At 41.9% G+C, this 17,035-nt stretch overlaps 1 protein-coding gene across 21 annotated transcripts in view; it reads right to left on the bottom strand.

Moving 5' to 3' along the window:
* Positions 1–14,593, bottom strand: part of SYNJ1 (synaptojanin 1) — a 102,298-nt gene extending 87,705 nt beyond the window's left edge. For 9 of the 21 annotated variants that reach the window (XM_058427960.1, XM_058427963.1, XM_058427962.1 and 6 more), the window contains exons 1-2: positions 13,896–14,591; positions 12,721–12,866 (exon numbers count right to left, since the gene is read on the bottom strand). In XM_058427960.1, the coding sequence (XP_058283943.1) occupies positions 12,721–12,866; positions 13,896–13,990 (241 nt within the window). In that variant the 5' untranslated portion in view covers positions 13,991–14,591. Of the gene's footprint in view, positions 1–12,720; positions 12,867–13,154; positions 13,611–13,785; positions 13,871–13,895 lie in introns of those variants that run through there. The other 12 variants (XM_058427970.1, XM_058427972.1, XM_058427973.1 and 9 more) reach the window with 5 other exon arrangements.
* Between the last annotated feature and the right edge of the window lie 2,442 nt (positions 14,594–17,035).

The following is a 17,035-nucleotide window of genomic DNA, read 5'->3' as shown; positions in this document are numbered from 1 at the left end:
CCTCTGCCCGGCCGCCCCGTCTGGGAAGTGAGGAGCGCCTCGGCCCAACCACCTATCGTCTGGGAAGAAGTGAGGAGCGTCTCTGCCTGGCCACCCCGTCTGGGAAGTGAGGAGCGCCTCTGCCCGGCCGCTCCGTCTCGGAGGTCTACCACGGAGGCCAGAAGCAATGTGGGGGCTGGACGTGGTGGCTCACGCCTGTGGTCCCGGCACTCTGGGGGGCGAGGCAGGTTGATCACTTCGGGCTAGGAGTTCGAGACCAGTCTGGCCAACATGGCGAAACATGAAAAATACAACAGACAAACCAACCAACCAACTCAGTGACAACAGAACAGGTCTACCCTGGAGTCATACTCTAATTTTTTCTATTTTCCTCCCTTTCTGATCCTTTATCCCACTTTCTTTTTCTTCCTCTTCCTTCTCCCTCTTCTTTGTCAAATAGAGGATTGAGTTATTATCACTGATCCATATAAAGTCCCTCTCTCATTTATTTTAACTCCCACCCCCCATTTCTATTCCCCGACTTCCCATGTGCAACCTTCCTAATATGTTTGATACGCATCTTTTTGTTTGTATGTATTATTAGAAAATGTTTATTGTTTTTGTGTGCAAAAAAATTAATTTAAAAAAAGAAAAAAGAAAATAGTGCATATGTAAAAAAAAAAAAAAAAAAATCTGAAAACTATACTTTCTACTCCATTCTCTAAGAGAATTGATAAAACTGGGAACAAGATAGGCCAAAGATATATTCCCAGTGCTAACCAAGGACAGACAACTAATGAGCACTAAGGTACAACCAGCTAGAATTTACTTAATTATAAGATTCTGGAATTTAAAAATAAAAACAAAAAGAGGCCAGGCACAGTGGCTCACGCCTGTAACCCCAGCACTTTGGGGAGCTGAGGCAGGTGGATCACCTGATGTCAGGAGTTCGAGACCAGCCTGGCCAGTAAGGTGAAACCCTGTCTCTAATAAAGAGATACAAAAATCAGCTGGGCATGGTGGTGCACACCCGTAATTTCAGCTACTCGGGAGGCTGAGGCAGGAGAATCACTTGAACCCAGGAGGGTGAGGTTACAGTGAGCCAAGATCATGCCACTGCACTCCAACCTGGGCAACAAAGTGAGACTCTGTCTCAAAAAAAAAAATTAAAAAAAGAAGATTCATTCTACTTACAGTTCACACACGGTCCACAGGATAGTAAATGATTTTGTTTATCTGTATTTCAGCAACACATTCAAGAGACTACAGCAATCCTATGGTCCACTAGTGAACAGAATGAAACATAACTCTCAATAAATATTTATTGCTAAGAGCTAGTTATATAAGTAAACACACTTTTATATATAAAAAGTTAAATAAGACTATAATGAAATAGAAACAAAATTTTAATAAGTACACTTAACATGTAGAAATATTTAATGTTTTGAGACAATAAAGTTTTTTTTTAATTTTTTTCTTTTCACTGACTCAGTTGGCCTAGAATTATCCAGGAATTTCAAGGGTCTAAAATTTTTTCATTCTGAACTGAGGAAGTAATGACTATCCAACCAAGAAGAATTTATACATCTCTCCAAATGCCAAATTTATTTCTTCCAAGTGCCAAATCATTCAGTCATTTGGTTCAGTAGCTATGAAATGCAACCCAATGTGAATGCATGTGCTCACATACGTAACACTACAGATCAGCAATGGCTTATATTTATAAACTCTATTTAAGCTGGAAAAAGATAAAATACAAATTCTTATTAACAACCACTAAAAGAAGCAAATTTTAATTGTCACCAGTAAAAATATGATACGCAATTTTTAAAACTATACTTCCTTTTGATACTCTACAAGGCTAACCAATTGCACTAGCCCATTCCACTCTTTATTGCTTCTTTCACTTTGTATGCTTCTTTCAAAATTTCACTGATTCAGACTTTATAATCTCAAAAGTTTTGAAAATGTTGGTATTGGATGCTAAGAAAGGTAATACTATAATATTAAACTGCTAGTCATTATAATTAGCTCATATTTTTTCAACCTTCGAATGTCTGAAGTCTTTACATCTTCATTTGTGGTTGGGTACAAAACTCTAGGTGAATGGTTTAGTTTGGTTTCTTCCTTCCAGTACTTTAAAGATGTTCCCAACGTCCTCTGGCTTGGATTGCTTGTAAAGAAAAGTCTACTATCATTCTTATCTTCACTCTTCTGTAAATGTGTGTCTTTTCTTCCTTCGGCTACTTTTAAGATCTTCTCTGTATCACTGGTAAACAGTAATTTGATCATGTATTTGGGTATAGTGTTCTGCTTTGTGTTCATTTAGCTTCTTGGATATGTGGATTCACAGATTTCATCAAAGTTGCAAAATTACCAGCTATTATTTCTTCAAGTATTTTTCTTTCCTACCACCTTCTTTCTGGGATCCACATATTCATGTATATTGGGTCACTGGAAGTCATCCTGCAGTTCACTGATGCTCTGTGTATTTATTTATTTTAGCCTTTTTTTCTCTCTGTATTTTATTTGGGACAGTTTCTATTACTATGTCTTCAAGTTTGCCAATCATTTCTTCTACAATGTCTAATATAGTAATCCCTATCACATCTAGAAGTCCATTTGGGTCTTTCACTTTTTTTTTTTTTTTTAAGAGACAGAGTCTTGCTCTGTTGCCCAGACTGGAATGCAATGGCATGCTCTTGGCTCACTGCAACCTCCACCTCCTGGGTTCAAGTAATTCTCCTGCCTCAGCCTCTCGAGTAGCTGGGATTACAGATGCCTGCCACCATGCCCGGCTAATTTTGTATTTTTAGTAGAGACGGGGTTTCACCATGTTGGCCAGGCTGGTCTTGAACACCTGACCTCAGGTGATCCGCCCACCTCGGCTTCCCGAAGTGCTGGGATTAACAGTGTAAGCCAGCGTGCCTGGCCTCTTTCACATTTTTCATATCTCTTCTTAACAGGTTCATTTTTTCCTCTACTTGTTGAACATATGAAGTATATTTATAATAGCTGTTTTAATGTCCTTGTCTATTACAGCATCTGTTTCTACATTTGACTTTGCTCCTTATGAGGTATATTTTCCTATATTCCTATAAATATTCTTAAACTTCGTTCTGGGATACAGTTATTTGGAAGTTCAGTTACTTGGAAACAGTGGCATCCCTTTGGGTCTTGCTTTTAAGCTCTGTTAGGGAGGGCTGGAGTGGAATTTAGTCTAGGACTACTTTGCCCCTTTACTGAAGCAGTATACCCTTTTCAGTACTCAATCCAATTCTCCATGCAGGACTTCTCCACTCTGGTTGTTAAACATGAACTATTCCCAGCCCTGTGTGAGCTCCAGAAATTTTTCTGCCTACTCCTTTTTGGTGATTCCTTCCCTGCCTCTAATGGTTTCCTTACACACTGGCACCGATCAGCACTGAGCTGAAGTCTCAAACGGAGTCCTCTACAGATCTCTGGAGCTCTTTGTGCAACTGTCTCATCTCTAGTACACAGCCCTGAGATTCTGGCTGCCTTGGCCTCCCCATATTCCCTACTCAGGAATCCTGTCAAGCTTTGTTTGAGTGACTCTTCTGCTGCTGTGGCCTGGAAGCTCTCCAGGCAGTAAGCTGGAGCATTCATAAAGCCTACCTCATTTGTTTCCCTTCTCTCAGGGGTCAGCATCTTGTGCTGCCTTTTGTTCAAGATCTGCAAATCATTCCATGTATTTTGTTCATTTTATTGTTGTTAATTAAGGTAGGAAGGTAAATCTAGTTCCTGTTACTCCACTATGGTCAGAAGCTCCCGTTACAGTCCTGAGTTACTTATACTTTATAGGACAAGTTGGGACATCTGATAGACCTGAGATGATGTAATAAAAAGTCACAGAGTTTTTACTATTCAGTGAGAGTGGAAGTTCTGCCTTTCCTTTTTATTTCCTCATAGCAAAGTTAAGTGGTGAAGAAATGAAAGCACTTAAGAACTACTGGTTTGACCCTAGGTCAATCCTACTACCAACCCAGAATAAAAAAGTTTGGTTGATTTTCTTTTTAAAGAGTTGACATTTAAGTTACTTTCTATTAAATACGTACATTCCTCAGACTACAGGGGCACATAAGAAAAAAAAAGAACATAAATATGCACCTTCCAAAGGTATTTATAAAAAGAAAATGAATTTTTGCAACCCTAACATAAAGTGATATATAACAAGTCTAAATTTCATGATTTCTCTGCTGAAAAAGTCAACTATAAAAAGTCACTTCTTCCCTCAACTTGCAAATTTTTCTTTAAAAGAGACAGGACACTGCAACTTATCTAAAGGGCAATCATGTTGACAGCGTTTGGCAATTTAAAAAAAAACAAACTATACACACTGTTTGGCATTACCACCTACTACATTTATCCAAAAGTCTAGAACCTGACATTTAACTTGGCCCAGGAAAGAAACTTTGTTTTTAATGACTTTACTGTAAATTAAACCATACTTTCTCCTCTAATATATTAATATGTTAATAGTTTGTAGGGAAAAACACAAGTGTACAGTTCCCTCATTAGAAAATGCTACCAATTACACTCTTAACCTTAACACCTTCCCTTATTTTTACACTTCATTCCCCACCTCTGAAAATAATAGCCACACAGTATACAGTAATACAATAGCCTCACAACAGCACAAACAATAATTACAGTAAAAAAAATTAAATGGTAGGACTATGTCATTGGAGCAGTTATCTTTCCAATCCTCAGTTTCCAAATCTCTGAAATGTGGATAAAAGCACAATCTGAACTGAATGAAATAAAGTGTGTCAAATGCCACATCTCCTGAACTGTGTGCTAAGATGCCCCACGGCACTACAGCAAACTCCCAGGGAAGCTGCATATTTTAAACAGAAGGAAACACTGAGATTCTCAACACATGCTGGAAACCAGCCAAACTGTTAACCTGAGGTGCTTCAGAGTTGTCATATTAGATTGCAGTGCATTCCTTGGATGATATATATTAGTGAAACTGGATTTTTGCTGTTTGCTGCGATAAAAGCAAGTGTCACTTGAAAATCAATGTGGAACAGGAAATGAGGACAGCAGTGCACTCTGTTCCAAGGTTTGAAAAGCTATTCAGGCTGGGAGCAGTGGCTCACACCCGTAATCCCAGCACTTCGGGAGGCCATGGTGGGCAGATCACGTGAGGTCAGGAGTTCGAGACCAGCCTGGCCAACATGGTGAAACACTGTCTCTACTAAAAATACAAAAATTAGCCAGGTGTGGTAGTGGGTGCCTGTAATCCCAGCTACTTGAGAGGCTGAGGCAGGAGAACTGCTTGAACCCATAGGCAGAGGTTGCAGTGAGCCGAGACTGTGCCACTGTACTCCAACCTAGATGACAAGAGTAAAACTCCATCTTAAAAAAACAAAGAAAGAAAAGAAAAAAAAAAAAGAAAAGCTATTTAGTGCTCAGTGCTCAACAAGCACACACATCTCATTAGTAAATTGTGGTTATTTATGAAGAAAATAAATGTTCTATTTTTTCTGCATTTTTTTTAATAGCTACAAAAGTTGTTGGGACACAAATATTTATTGGACCTAACTATTTGATAAACAGAACTATTAAGTATTGTTTGTGGCCTAGGGGTGTTGTGAAAAACTTAACGAGGCCAGGCACAGTGGCTCACGCCTGTAATTCCAGGACTTTGGAGGGCCGAGGCGGGCAGATCACCTGAGGTCAGGAATTCAAGACCAGCCTGACCAACATGGAGAAACCCCATCTCTACTAAAAATGCAAAATTAGCCGGGCGTGGTGCCACATGCCTGTAATCCCAGCTACTTGGGAGGCTGAGGCAGGAGAACTGCTTGAACCCAGGAGGCAGAGGTTGCAGTGAGCCAAGATCGCACCATTGCACTCCAGCCTGGGCAACAAGAGTGAAACTCTCTCTCTCAAAAAAAAAAAAAAAAAAAAAAACTTAATGAGATAATAAGGTCACCATAAAACAATGAAGTTTATAAACCTCTGGCTTAATGTTGTGACTGGCAGAATAAGCTTCCAGTAAGTGGTAGCCATTATCATTTCACTATGAAACCCTTTATGCAGTTTTATAGAAAAGAGAGGATATTTCATATTCTGTAATAAAGATCTCAGAACATCATCCTATAGTATGACTTATATTTAGTATTATATATAGTATTATGACTTATGTTGTAAGAAAAAATTAGATAGACAAAGAATCTCATATGGACAACCTGGAGGAAAACCAGGTCCAGTGATATGGCCTTGCTATTTATAAAATGCATGATTTGAGTCCTAATCTGACTCAAATTATGCTACTTGAAAAGCCTGAAAGTAATCTTACCACTAGACAGATAAAAGCAATTCATCCTTACTCCCATGCTAGCATGTAATACGGAAAAGAGCAAAAGCTTTAATTTTAAGAGTTAGGAATCCATGGCGTCACCTCACATCCCCATCTTTTATTTTTATTTATTTATTTATTTATTTATTTATTTTTTTGAGACGGAGTCTTGCTCTTTTGCCCAGGCCAGAGTGCAGTGGCGCGATCTTGGCTCACTGCAAGCTCCGCCTCCCAGGTTCACGCCATTCTCCTGCCTCAGCCTCCCAAGTAGCTGGGACTAGAGGCACCCGCCACCGCGCCCGGCTAATTTTTTGTATTTTTAGTAGAGACGGGATTTCACCGTGTTAGCCAGGGTGGTCTCGATCTCCTGACTTCGTAATCTGCCCACCTCAGCCTCCCAAAGTGCTGGGATTACAGGTGTGAGCCACGGCACCCGGCCTCATCCCCATCTTTTACATAGAGATTCATAACTTCTGTTTTTAGAGTTATCCTCCATTTCCCATATGTTGACCTTTTCTTTACTCCATCTTCTATTTAGGATATAATTGTGAAATGAATCATTCACTTTATTGAAGCCTGAGATGGGCTGTAAAACACTGAGATTGTGAATTTAACGCATGTATGTCAGACTGACGGCTTGTCCTCCTGTGACAGTCTTTGTGTATGCGTGTGTAAACTGGAGAAAGACTAAGAACAATGAATTGTACACAAAGCTGAGAGTCATCTTTTATCTCTTAATAAATTGTTTCCAGGAAAAAAATATGTACCTGTTTATAACTTGCTAACCATCACACAAGCTGCTTAAACTGGTAGATGCAGCAAACTAGTCACAGAGCTCACCTGCTACACTGAACAACTATTCCAAAGACATCAAATTGCAATTTAATCAAACATTTGCTGTAAAAATACTTTTCAAAACTGAGTAATGCTAAAAATGGGTACACTCCTAAAAAACATACTAACTTATCTAAGGGTAAGAGCTTTTTAGAAAGTGTTTTAAATAAATAAACACAACAGAAGAAATAAATAATGAAATTATTTTCTATTTTAAACAGATAATTTTGAAGGCCGGGAGTGGTGGCTCACGCCTATAATCTCAGCACTTTGGGAAGCCAAGGCGGGTGGATCACAAGGTCAGGAGTTCGAGACCAGCCTGGCCAACATGGTGAAACCCCGTCTCTACTAAAAATACAGAAAAATTAGCTGGGTGTGGTGGGGGGCGCCTGTGGTCCCAGCTAATCAGGAGGCTGAGGCAGGAGAACTGCTTGAACCCAGGAGGCGGAGGCTGTAGTGAGTCAACATCGCACCACCACACTCCAACTTGGGTGACAGAGCAAGACTTCATCTTGGAAAAAAAAAAAAGTAATTTTGAAACAAATTAATAGTACTTACAGAAATAATAAATAACATTTATCATAGACATTTCAAATTGGCATTTCAGAAAAACCTTAATATGGTTAATAGTTATTTCCAATAGGATCTGTCAATAACAAATCTAAATAATGTGTAATATATGTCTTTTATATCAGCAGTTCAGTCAGATAACAATTCTTAAAAACATAGGAAATAGGCCAGGTGTGGTGACTCATGCCTGTAATCCCAGCACTTTGGGAGGCCAAGGCAGGCGGATCACCTGAGGTCGGGAGTTCAAGACCAGCCTGACCAACATGGAGAAACCCTGTCTCTACTAAAAATACAAAATTAGCTGGGCATGGTGGCGCATGCCTGTAATCCCAGCTACTTGGGAGGCTGATGCAGGAGAATCACTTGAACTCGGGAAGGGGAGGTTGCAGTGAGCCGAGATCGTGCCATTGCACTCCAGACCGGGCAACAAGAATGAAACAACGTCTCAAAGAAAAAAAAAAAAATACATATATATATATATATATATATATGTATGTATGTATATGAAATAAGTTTTATAGGGCTGGGCTTGGTGGCTCACGCCTATAATCCCAGCACTTTGGGAGGCCAAGGCAGGTGGATCACTTGAGTTCAGGAGTTCAGATCAGCCTGGTCAACATGGTGAAGCCCCATCTCTACTAAAAATACAAAAATTAGCTGGGCATGTAATTGGTGTGCGCCTGTAGTCCCAGCTACTCAGGAAGCTGAGGCACGAGAATCACTTGAACCCAGGAGGTGGAGGTTGCAGTGCACCGAGTTCATACCACTGCACTCCAGCCTCAGCGACAGACCAAGACTCTGCTCAAAAAACAACAACAAAAATTTACAGAAAAATATCTCATATTTTCAAACATAATAACTGCATGTTTATCAACTTTGTAATCTAGGTTAGTCTTTCCCTTGCTGTCATTCATTTAATAATCACATTTTCTTCAAGTATGAGTAAAACACTACACTAAGCACTAAGACTGCAAATATTACTAAGACACACAGGCCTTTTCCTCAAGGAGCGCGGCATCCAGACACAGAACCCGAGCAGAATTCCATATGATATGAGGCACTATACTCAAAGTGCTACAAGAGTATTAGTACTTGGTTCAGCCTGAGAGTTTCAAGAAAACTGCTTAGTAGCCCCATAAAAGACAACAGCATCAAAATTCTGGAAACATGGTTATTTTGGATAAAATCTGCAAGCCAAAAAAAAGCAATCCCCTAATCTATCATAGTCATATACACTTTCCTCAGAAATGAGCATCACAGTCTAATCATATCAGAATATCCAGGGGGCTGGAGCCCAGACAGTAGTATTTGTAAAAGCTGCCCAGGTGACTATAACACGGATAATGTCTATAACATCATGACTGATTTAAGCTTAGAATCCTATCGACATAAAGACAGAGTCTTGAGGCTGCATTAGTGAACACTTGGGTCCCTAAGGGGATCTATGGCCTGAGACTATTTTCATTGTATTTTTACTTGCAACCTTTTGGTATGTGCTAATAATATGAAAGATAAAATTTCATGTTTGGTATCTCACGGCACTTCAGCAAAAGCCAAGAAAATTAAGTGATTGCTAATCCTCAACACTGTATGCTGACTAAAATGTCTGTTTAAAATTTACTTTTTAAAGTAAAGTCAGGGCAAGTAGAGACTTGAAATTAGGAAATTTGTGTACATAAAGACCAAGTCCTGCTAGGGTCACTTCCACCACCCATTTCCAAGAAAAACACCTACATATGAGCATTTAGACAACAACAAAACCAGCACATAAGAAGTATGCGTCTTGGCTGGGAGCAGTGGCTCACGCCTGTAATCCCAACACTTTGAGCCTGAGGCAGGTGGAGACCATGAACCCAGGAGTTTGAGATCAGCAGAGCAACATGAGGAAACCCCCTATCTACAAAAAAATACGAAAAAAATTATCTGGGCATAGTGGTGTGCACCTGTAGTCCCAGCTACTCAGGAGGCTGAGGCAGGAGGATCAGTTGAGCCCGGGAGTTCCAGGGAGTTCAATTACAGTGAGCCGTGATCATGCCACTGCACTCCAGCCTGGGTGACAGAACAAGACCCTGTCTCAAAAAATAAAAGCAAAAAAGAAGTATGCACCTTGTGATACAGAGTAAGTTCTAGAGAAATGAAGAGAAAATAGAGATAAAGGTGAGCTGGAGTGGTTGGGGCAGAGTCTTATGAAGGAAGAAGACCTGAGTAGGACCTCAGTGGGACTGACAGGCTCAGATTAGAGAAGCAGCACTCTTGCTGTCTTGGAGAAGAAGGTGTAAAAAGCAACAGTATGATGAAGCTGAAAAAAGCATGGTGCTTGGGAAGCCACTGAGAAAACACCAGATCTCCTTAAAGGAGATCAACACTGGACAAATGACAGGTTGAGGAGTATAAACTTAATCTTGGTGAAAAACAGGGTTACACTTTGCTTTAATATAAAAAATGATTTTAGGGCCGGGCGCGGTGGCTCACGCCTGTAATCCCAGCACTTTGGGAGGCTGAGGCAGGCGAATCACCTGAGGTCAGGAGTTCAAGACCAGCCTGGCCAACATGGTGAAACCCTGTCTCTACTAAAAATACAAAAATTAGCTAGGCGTGGTGGTTTACGCCTATAATTCCAGCTACTTGGGAGGCCGAGGCGGGAGAACCACTTGAACCCAGGAGGTGGAGGTTGCAGTGAGCCGAGATCACGCCATTGCACTCCAGCCTGGGCAACAGAGTGAGACCCTGTCTCAAAAAACAAACAAGCAAACAAACAAAGAAAAAACATGATTTTAGAAGATTCTTCAGGTAGATGAATATGCAGAATGCACTGAAATTCAGGGAGCTGGGATTATTGAAGATGAAGAGAACACATTGATATTTTCCAAGCACAGCTTCTAAATACAACAGGCATTTTTAAAGTGTGAAGATTTTAAAAGTGAACACTGTACAGCACAATACAAACCTTGCTATCACTCCAAAATGAAGGCCAAATTAATTTTAAAAGTCAAATGACTTAAGAAGGTTTGTTAGCTCTTAAATATTAATATTTTAAGTATTACTGTAAAGTTTATAGTAGGAAAGATAATGACATTCCAAGAGATTAGACATCCATTTATGTTAGCTTTACAGAGTCAATATTCCAACATTTTTTTCTGAATTACTCACATAGTCTAAATCTAATGAAAATAGAATAGCTTAGACAATATTTTAATATTCTTTCTCCTTAGAATGCACATTAATACCAAAATAAATGTTTTAGGGCCTTTTAGTAAAAACAAACCATTATTTGGCATAAAAGATGGCTGCTGGAGGTTTTGGAAATATGATTATTCTTAGGTTTCCTAACCTTGGAGTAAAGTATAGCAATAATTCTAAAAACTATAAGTAATACACAGTTTGTAGCTGAACATTTGACTTGCTATTATGGGTAATCATAATTAAAGAAACATTTAGAATTTATACAAGATTAGTAAGTCAGGTAACATCACCAAAAAACACAAGCAGATGAAAAATGCTTCCCATACAAAAACAAACATTTGCCCCACCCACCCCCCCAATATTTTAATTCAGAATTCATCAGTATAAGAATTCCACTTGTAGTATAAAAATATATGCAATGCAAATTAATACTGTACCAAGGTATAGTTTAAATACAAAAAACAACTTGAAGCAATTAAGTCCATACTGATTGAGTATAGCCAATATTATTTATACTTATTTCTTGGAAGACCTAGAGCCCCTTCTCCTTCATTCAAAAAATGTATGTACCAAATATATATTTCTTATACACTGTTCTTTGCTTAAGACTTTTCATTATGTCACTATCTTTTTCCCCATCAAGATGCAATTATACTATTTAGTCAACACTTTAACTGATATTAATATTCTACATGCAAAGAGTGAGGTCTTACGCTCTTCATTTATTGAGGCTGGAGAAAGCTTAGTAGTTTAAGATATTTAAGGGCTTATATTTGTAAGTAATGCCTTTCAAACACTATTTTTAATTTATAAAAATATAATCAGTAACTAAACTAATCCTAACACCAGGATTATCTGCCTAAATCATATATATGTGTATATATAATAATATACATTTTTTTCTTTTTAATTTTTGAAACAGGGTCTCACTGTGTTGCCCAAGCTGGAGCGCAGTGGCGAGATCAAGGCTCACTGCAGTCTCGACCTTCCAGACTCAATCAATCCACCCACCTCAGCCTCCCAAGTAGCCAGGACTAAAGGTATACACGACGAGGCCGGACTACTTTTTGAATTTTTTGTACAGAAAGGGTTTCACCACGCTGCCCAGACTGGTCTCAAACTCCCCACCTCAAGCGATCAGCCCCCCTTGGCCTCCCAAAGCGCTGGGACTACAGGCGTGAGCCCCTACACCTGGCATATCTTACATTAAGAAAGAAACATAGTATTCAAATTAATTTTAATTTCATCCACCTGCCCCTAAAATAACTCAATCCTTACTAATCTATTTTTCTTGTGGTACAATAGTCCTTTTCTTTAGACTATCAAAATACTTTAAAAAATAATATGAAATCAATCACGTATCTCACACGAAAATCTAGAGGTTGTTTACAATTCCCTTAATGAAAACATAACGGCCGTAACAGAAATACTCCAACAATATTGGATAATATTAGATAATACCTACTACTATAACTGACCTACCAGTAAATATGTCAAGCAAGACACTGTATGGGTTTATGTGACATATGATACAAACTGAAACAATATTTCTTTGGAAAAAACATTTATTTTTAGAAGTAGCAGCAGAACCCAAGAAAGCAAAATCCTGCAACCAAAACCTGCATCTCCCTGCACCCCCTCAACAAAAACCTGTTAACAAAAAGTTTGCAGGAAAGTAAGTTTGATTAAAAGGAAATACAAGCATAATATGCTAGAGGAAATACAGTGAAAGGGTTGTCGGGCTCTTTTCTAAAAAATGGTTGCATCTGAATTGTTTCAAATCAAAACAGAGACCATGACAAATTGGGCTCTAACAGATGACTTACAGAGCACGGCGACAGCCCCAGACTCGAACATGAGACATTCTTCCTTATGCCTAGTTTCCACTATGAGGCTGAAAGGTGGGGGATCCAATTTGTGATAGATCCGGAATCCTTTACTGAACGCCATTCTCCTTTCTTCGGAGGCAGCCCTGTGAAAAGCAAGCAAAGCAAAGCAAATGAAGCTGATGTTTCCTTCTGCAGCAAGGACTGCAAAGCATCCAAAAGTCCCTCCCTGCCAGGTTTTGATGGGGGGTTGGGGTGGGAAAAAACAAGACAGCTCAGGGAGAAAATGGCTTTTTCCAAAAGATAAGTCGTCACTTAATTTTACCAAAAAGCAAGAGGAAAAGCTACCAATTCTCATACCAAGGCAAGACAAGGTTTTAGCACTGTAAGTCAATCAACGGTTTGGTTGAGTTTCCCGTTTAATTTATGCTTACTGAAAGGAAAAATTTTGAGCGTATTTCGTCCGGAGTTGTTTATCAGCTTCCTGCTTCAAGATCTGTCACTACGTTGAAAGGGAACCTATTTGGAAACTTCAAGCAGTTCCTTCGAGGGGAAAGGAGCGGAGGTGGGAGGTAAGGGTGACAAGGCTGGTTCAAAGCTCCTTAGGGGGCAGGAGGAGGAAAAGGATTATCCTACGCGACAGGCTCTCCCGGGGGTGGCGACGAAGGGCAAGGGAAAAGGCACAGGTTACCGCCGCCTCTCCTGCCCCGGGCTACCGCCGGCGGAAGGAACGGCAGGCGGGGCTGATAAATACGAATGGCCACCCGGGAAGAGTCACGACTTGGGGCACCGACCCGACTGGGGCTCCTCAGGGGTCCCGGGCAGTCGACTGCCCGGGAAAACGGCTCCTTCTCGGAGAGACGAAGGAGCCGAGCAGCCCAAACCCTCCATTTATGCGCCAGAAGAGATGCCCCGGCGCCCAGGCGGATTCGGTTCGTTCCCGCGGGCAGGCTGACAGCCGCTGTCACCACAGCCCCCAGCCTGACGCGGCACCCGCACAACCCGTGGTCCCCTCACAACCCCGCCCGCCCTCCCGCACCCCGGCTGCTCGCGGTCGCCCCTCACCGCTCCCGCTGAGGCTGCGGAGGCAGAGGCTGGTCTTGGAAGCGTCCGCCCGCCCGGCTACCGGTGGGTCTGGCCGCAGCCGCTCCCCGCCCCCCCACCGGCTTGCTCACCTCTTCCTCCGGCTCCTCCTCCTCCTTCTCCCGCAGGCGCCGCCACAGCCGCCGGAAGCGTCACTTCCGCTCCAGCAGGCCCATCTCTTCCGCATTGCGCCGCAGCCGGGGGCGGAAGATCCGCCCCTCTCGAGGGAAGGGGCGGGGCGTCAGGAGGAGACCACGCCCACTCTGCGCCGACCGGCCGGGCCGGGCACCCGCGGGTGGCCCCAGCCTGAGTCTCCAGCGACCTTTGCCTCCTGCGGCCGCCCTCAGGCAGAGCTGCGATCCCACCGCCGGGGGTGCAGGGAGAGGGAAGATCTGGCCTCCTTGGTCCTTTTGCGTGGGCTCTTCAGAGCGTGAGCGCCGGGGAGGGACTCCGGAGAAAATCTTGGGGGGCTGCGTATTGCTGCTCCCCAAGCTGGGCGTCAGGACCACCCCCTGCCTCCCCCACGGGCCTGACGGGAGAGGAGGGAGGGCTCGGGACGGTCGGCTCGCCGAGCCAACCAGGTGGCGCCTGAAGAGCTGTCCATGGTGTCGACTGCCCAGCAAACGGCACCGAGTTCCTAGTCTGAGTGTCTGGGTAGGTAGCAGAAAAACTAATGCCTGCTCTGGGACAGTTCTGTTCGGTGCCTTTTCTTGTGTGTTCTGGAGCTCATAGGGTTCTATCGAAGAGTGCTCAGGTGTATATGATGGAGAGTGAGACGTCACAAACCAGGATCTCAAGGCTGAGTCCAACAGAACATGGCTGTAGGGAGGCCACGACAGCTGTGGTTGCCACCGATGGATGAATAGCTTTTGCCAACCGTGGAATTTAGTAACTAAAGGCACCTAACCCTTTTATCTCATCCTCATTTTTCAACAAATCGTGCTTCCTGGCTAATATCAGCGTGTCCCATAGATTTATTTCTGCTTCCATTGAATAGACCTAATAAGTATGAGAATGAAGTCAAAGCCAACAGGGCAGAAAGGAATTGAAAACCTGAAGAATCCAGCACTCAAACTGTCTCCACTTGCCTTTGCTGTTTCTTTACCTCTTCTCCTTCTGGTTTTTAACAGCCAAAGCAGAATTTAAATTTGGTTATGTTGCAAAAATCATTTCCCTCTTCAGGCCCTGTCATGTGACTTGATTTTTTCATCCATTTTAGAGAAGCTGTACCCACCCTGGTTTCAGGACACGGAACTAAATTTATTAGAAAAGAAGCCACTTCAAGTCATGAAGGAGAAATACAAAGATTCTTGGATTTAATTCTCAGAACTAGAGGGGATTTCTATCTCTACTGTCTCAGAAAAAACTGTTGATATCAAATGCGTTGCTTGAGAGGTTCCTTTTTTTTTTTTTTTTTTGAGACGGAGTCTCGCTCTGTCGCCCAGGCTGGAGTGCAGTGGCGTGATCTCAGCTCACTGCAAGCTCCACCTCCCGGGTTCACGCCATTCTCCTGCCTCAGCCTCCCGAGTAGCTGGGATTACAGGCGCCCACCACCACGCCCGGCTAATTTTTGTATTTTTAGTAGAGACAGGGTTTCACCGTGTTAGCCAGGATGGTCTCGATCTCCTGACCTCGTGATCCACCCGCCTCGGCCTCTGAAAGTGCTGGGATTACAGGGGTGAGCCATCGCGCCCGGCCGAGAGGTACCTTTTAGGACAACTGAAATCATTTCAGTTTCAAGAGCAGTTGGGTACTGAAACCAAACTTGCTTACTCCAAAGCCCAAAATCCTTTCCACCATGCCTGTGTGTCTGTAAGGCTACACTAGAAATGCTTCCTTTCTTATAGTGGGAAGAAGCATGGGTACTAAGCTCTTTTAGGAACAAGTGTTCTGCATATTCCTGGTTCCTTTTTATTTTGGACTGAGGAGATTTAGGTCAAAATTTCTGGGTTCTGGGTTGGAATTCCAGCTTCTTTCTTCAAATTAAACTGGGGGGTTAACAAGACTTATTCCTAGATTTGTTAGAAGGCCACAGCTTTTCCGCATCTCATTTTAGTCATGAAAAAAACACATGCCCAGAGTTTGAAAAACATAAAGGCAATTTGACTGTGGCTTGATTGGTTCTATCTTCTTTTTCTTGTCCCTCTTTCCTATTTATACTTCTACTTTTGTTACAGCATTTGACAATAGTTGGAAAAATTTTCACTGACCTTGAAATGTCTTTGGGGTAGGGTGACTTAAAATATAGGTTAAGTGGCATACACAAACTTCTTAGTGAGATCCTAAGGGCCTACAGAGACAGGCTGACACCAACTCAACCCTTGAAACTGTGCAATGACGAGCCTGTGGGAGGCTAAGAAATGCTACTTCGCAAAGATATCCTTGTGTGTGAATGTTAATTTAGGTTAATTTGCAGATTTGATTAAGGGTCTTGAGATTATTTTGAATTATTCAGGTGGGCCCTAGGGCCCTAGATGCAATCACAAGTGTCCTTATAACAGGGAGGCAGAGGAAAATTAAACACGCACACAGGAGAGAGAGAGAGAGAGAGAGAGAGAGAGAGAGAGGTGATGTGAAGACAGCAGCAGAGATTGGAGCGATGTAGCCATAGCCAAGCTATGTCAGCAGCCATCAGAAGTTGGAAGAGGCAAGGAAGGATTTGAGCCTAGAGCCTTTGGAAAGAGCATGACGCTGTTGTTTCTGGCCTCCAGAACTGCGAGAAAATACATTTTTGTTGTTTTAAACCACCCAGTTCATGGTAATTTGTAACACCAGCTACAAGAAATTAACACAAGGCTGATGTGACTTTCCATCAGGAGAGAGACAGCCCCAGGTAGGTGTTTCAGATATCACATCCAATAGAACAAATTAAAGACAAACACCCTAAATTTTAGATGTTGATTTGTGAGCAAGTTATTTCTCCTATGGGCAACTCTAGTTGAAATATGCAATTCATTATGTGGAAACATGGAATTGTTACTTTCATAGGTTAAAAAAAAATCCCATAGTGGCAATATAGTAGTAGTGCCCACTTTTTTTTTTTTGTCAAAAATGCTAGACAACATGGAAGATCAGGGAAATATTAACAGTCTGATTCAGTAAACTTTAACAGCTTCTGAGGTTACACAGGCTAAGCTAACTTTTATATCAGGATTGGGATCTGCAGAGCTATTAGTATAGTGCTCTGCAGATCCTGGTCCTAGTATAGCAGGATCTGCAGACCACAGTTGTA

Source organism: Hylobates moloch, unplaced genomic scaffold (assembly GCF_009828535.3).
Source record: "Hylobates moloch isolate HMO894 unplaced genomic scaffold, HMol_V3 SCAFFOLD_14, whole genome shotgun sequence".
Taxonomy (NCBI): domain Eukaryota; kingdom Metazoa; phylum Chordata; class Mammalia; order Primates; family Hylobatidae; genus Hylobates; species Hylobates moloch.
This window is presented reverse-complemented; position numbering and strand designations above follow the sequence as displayed.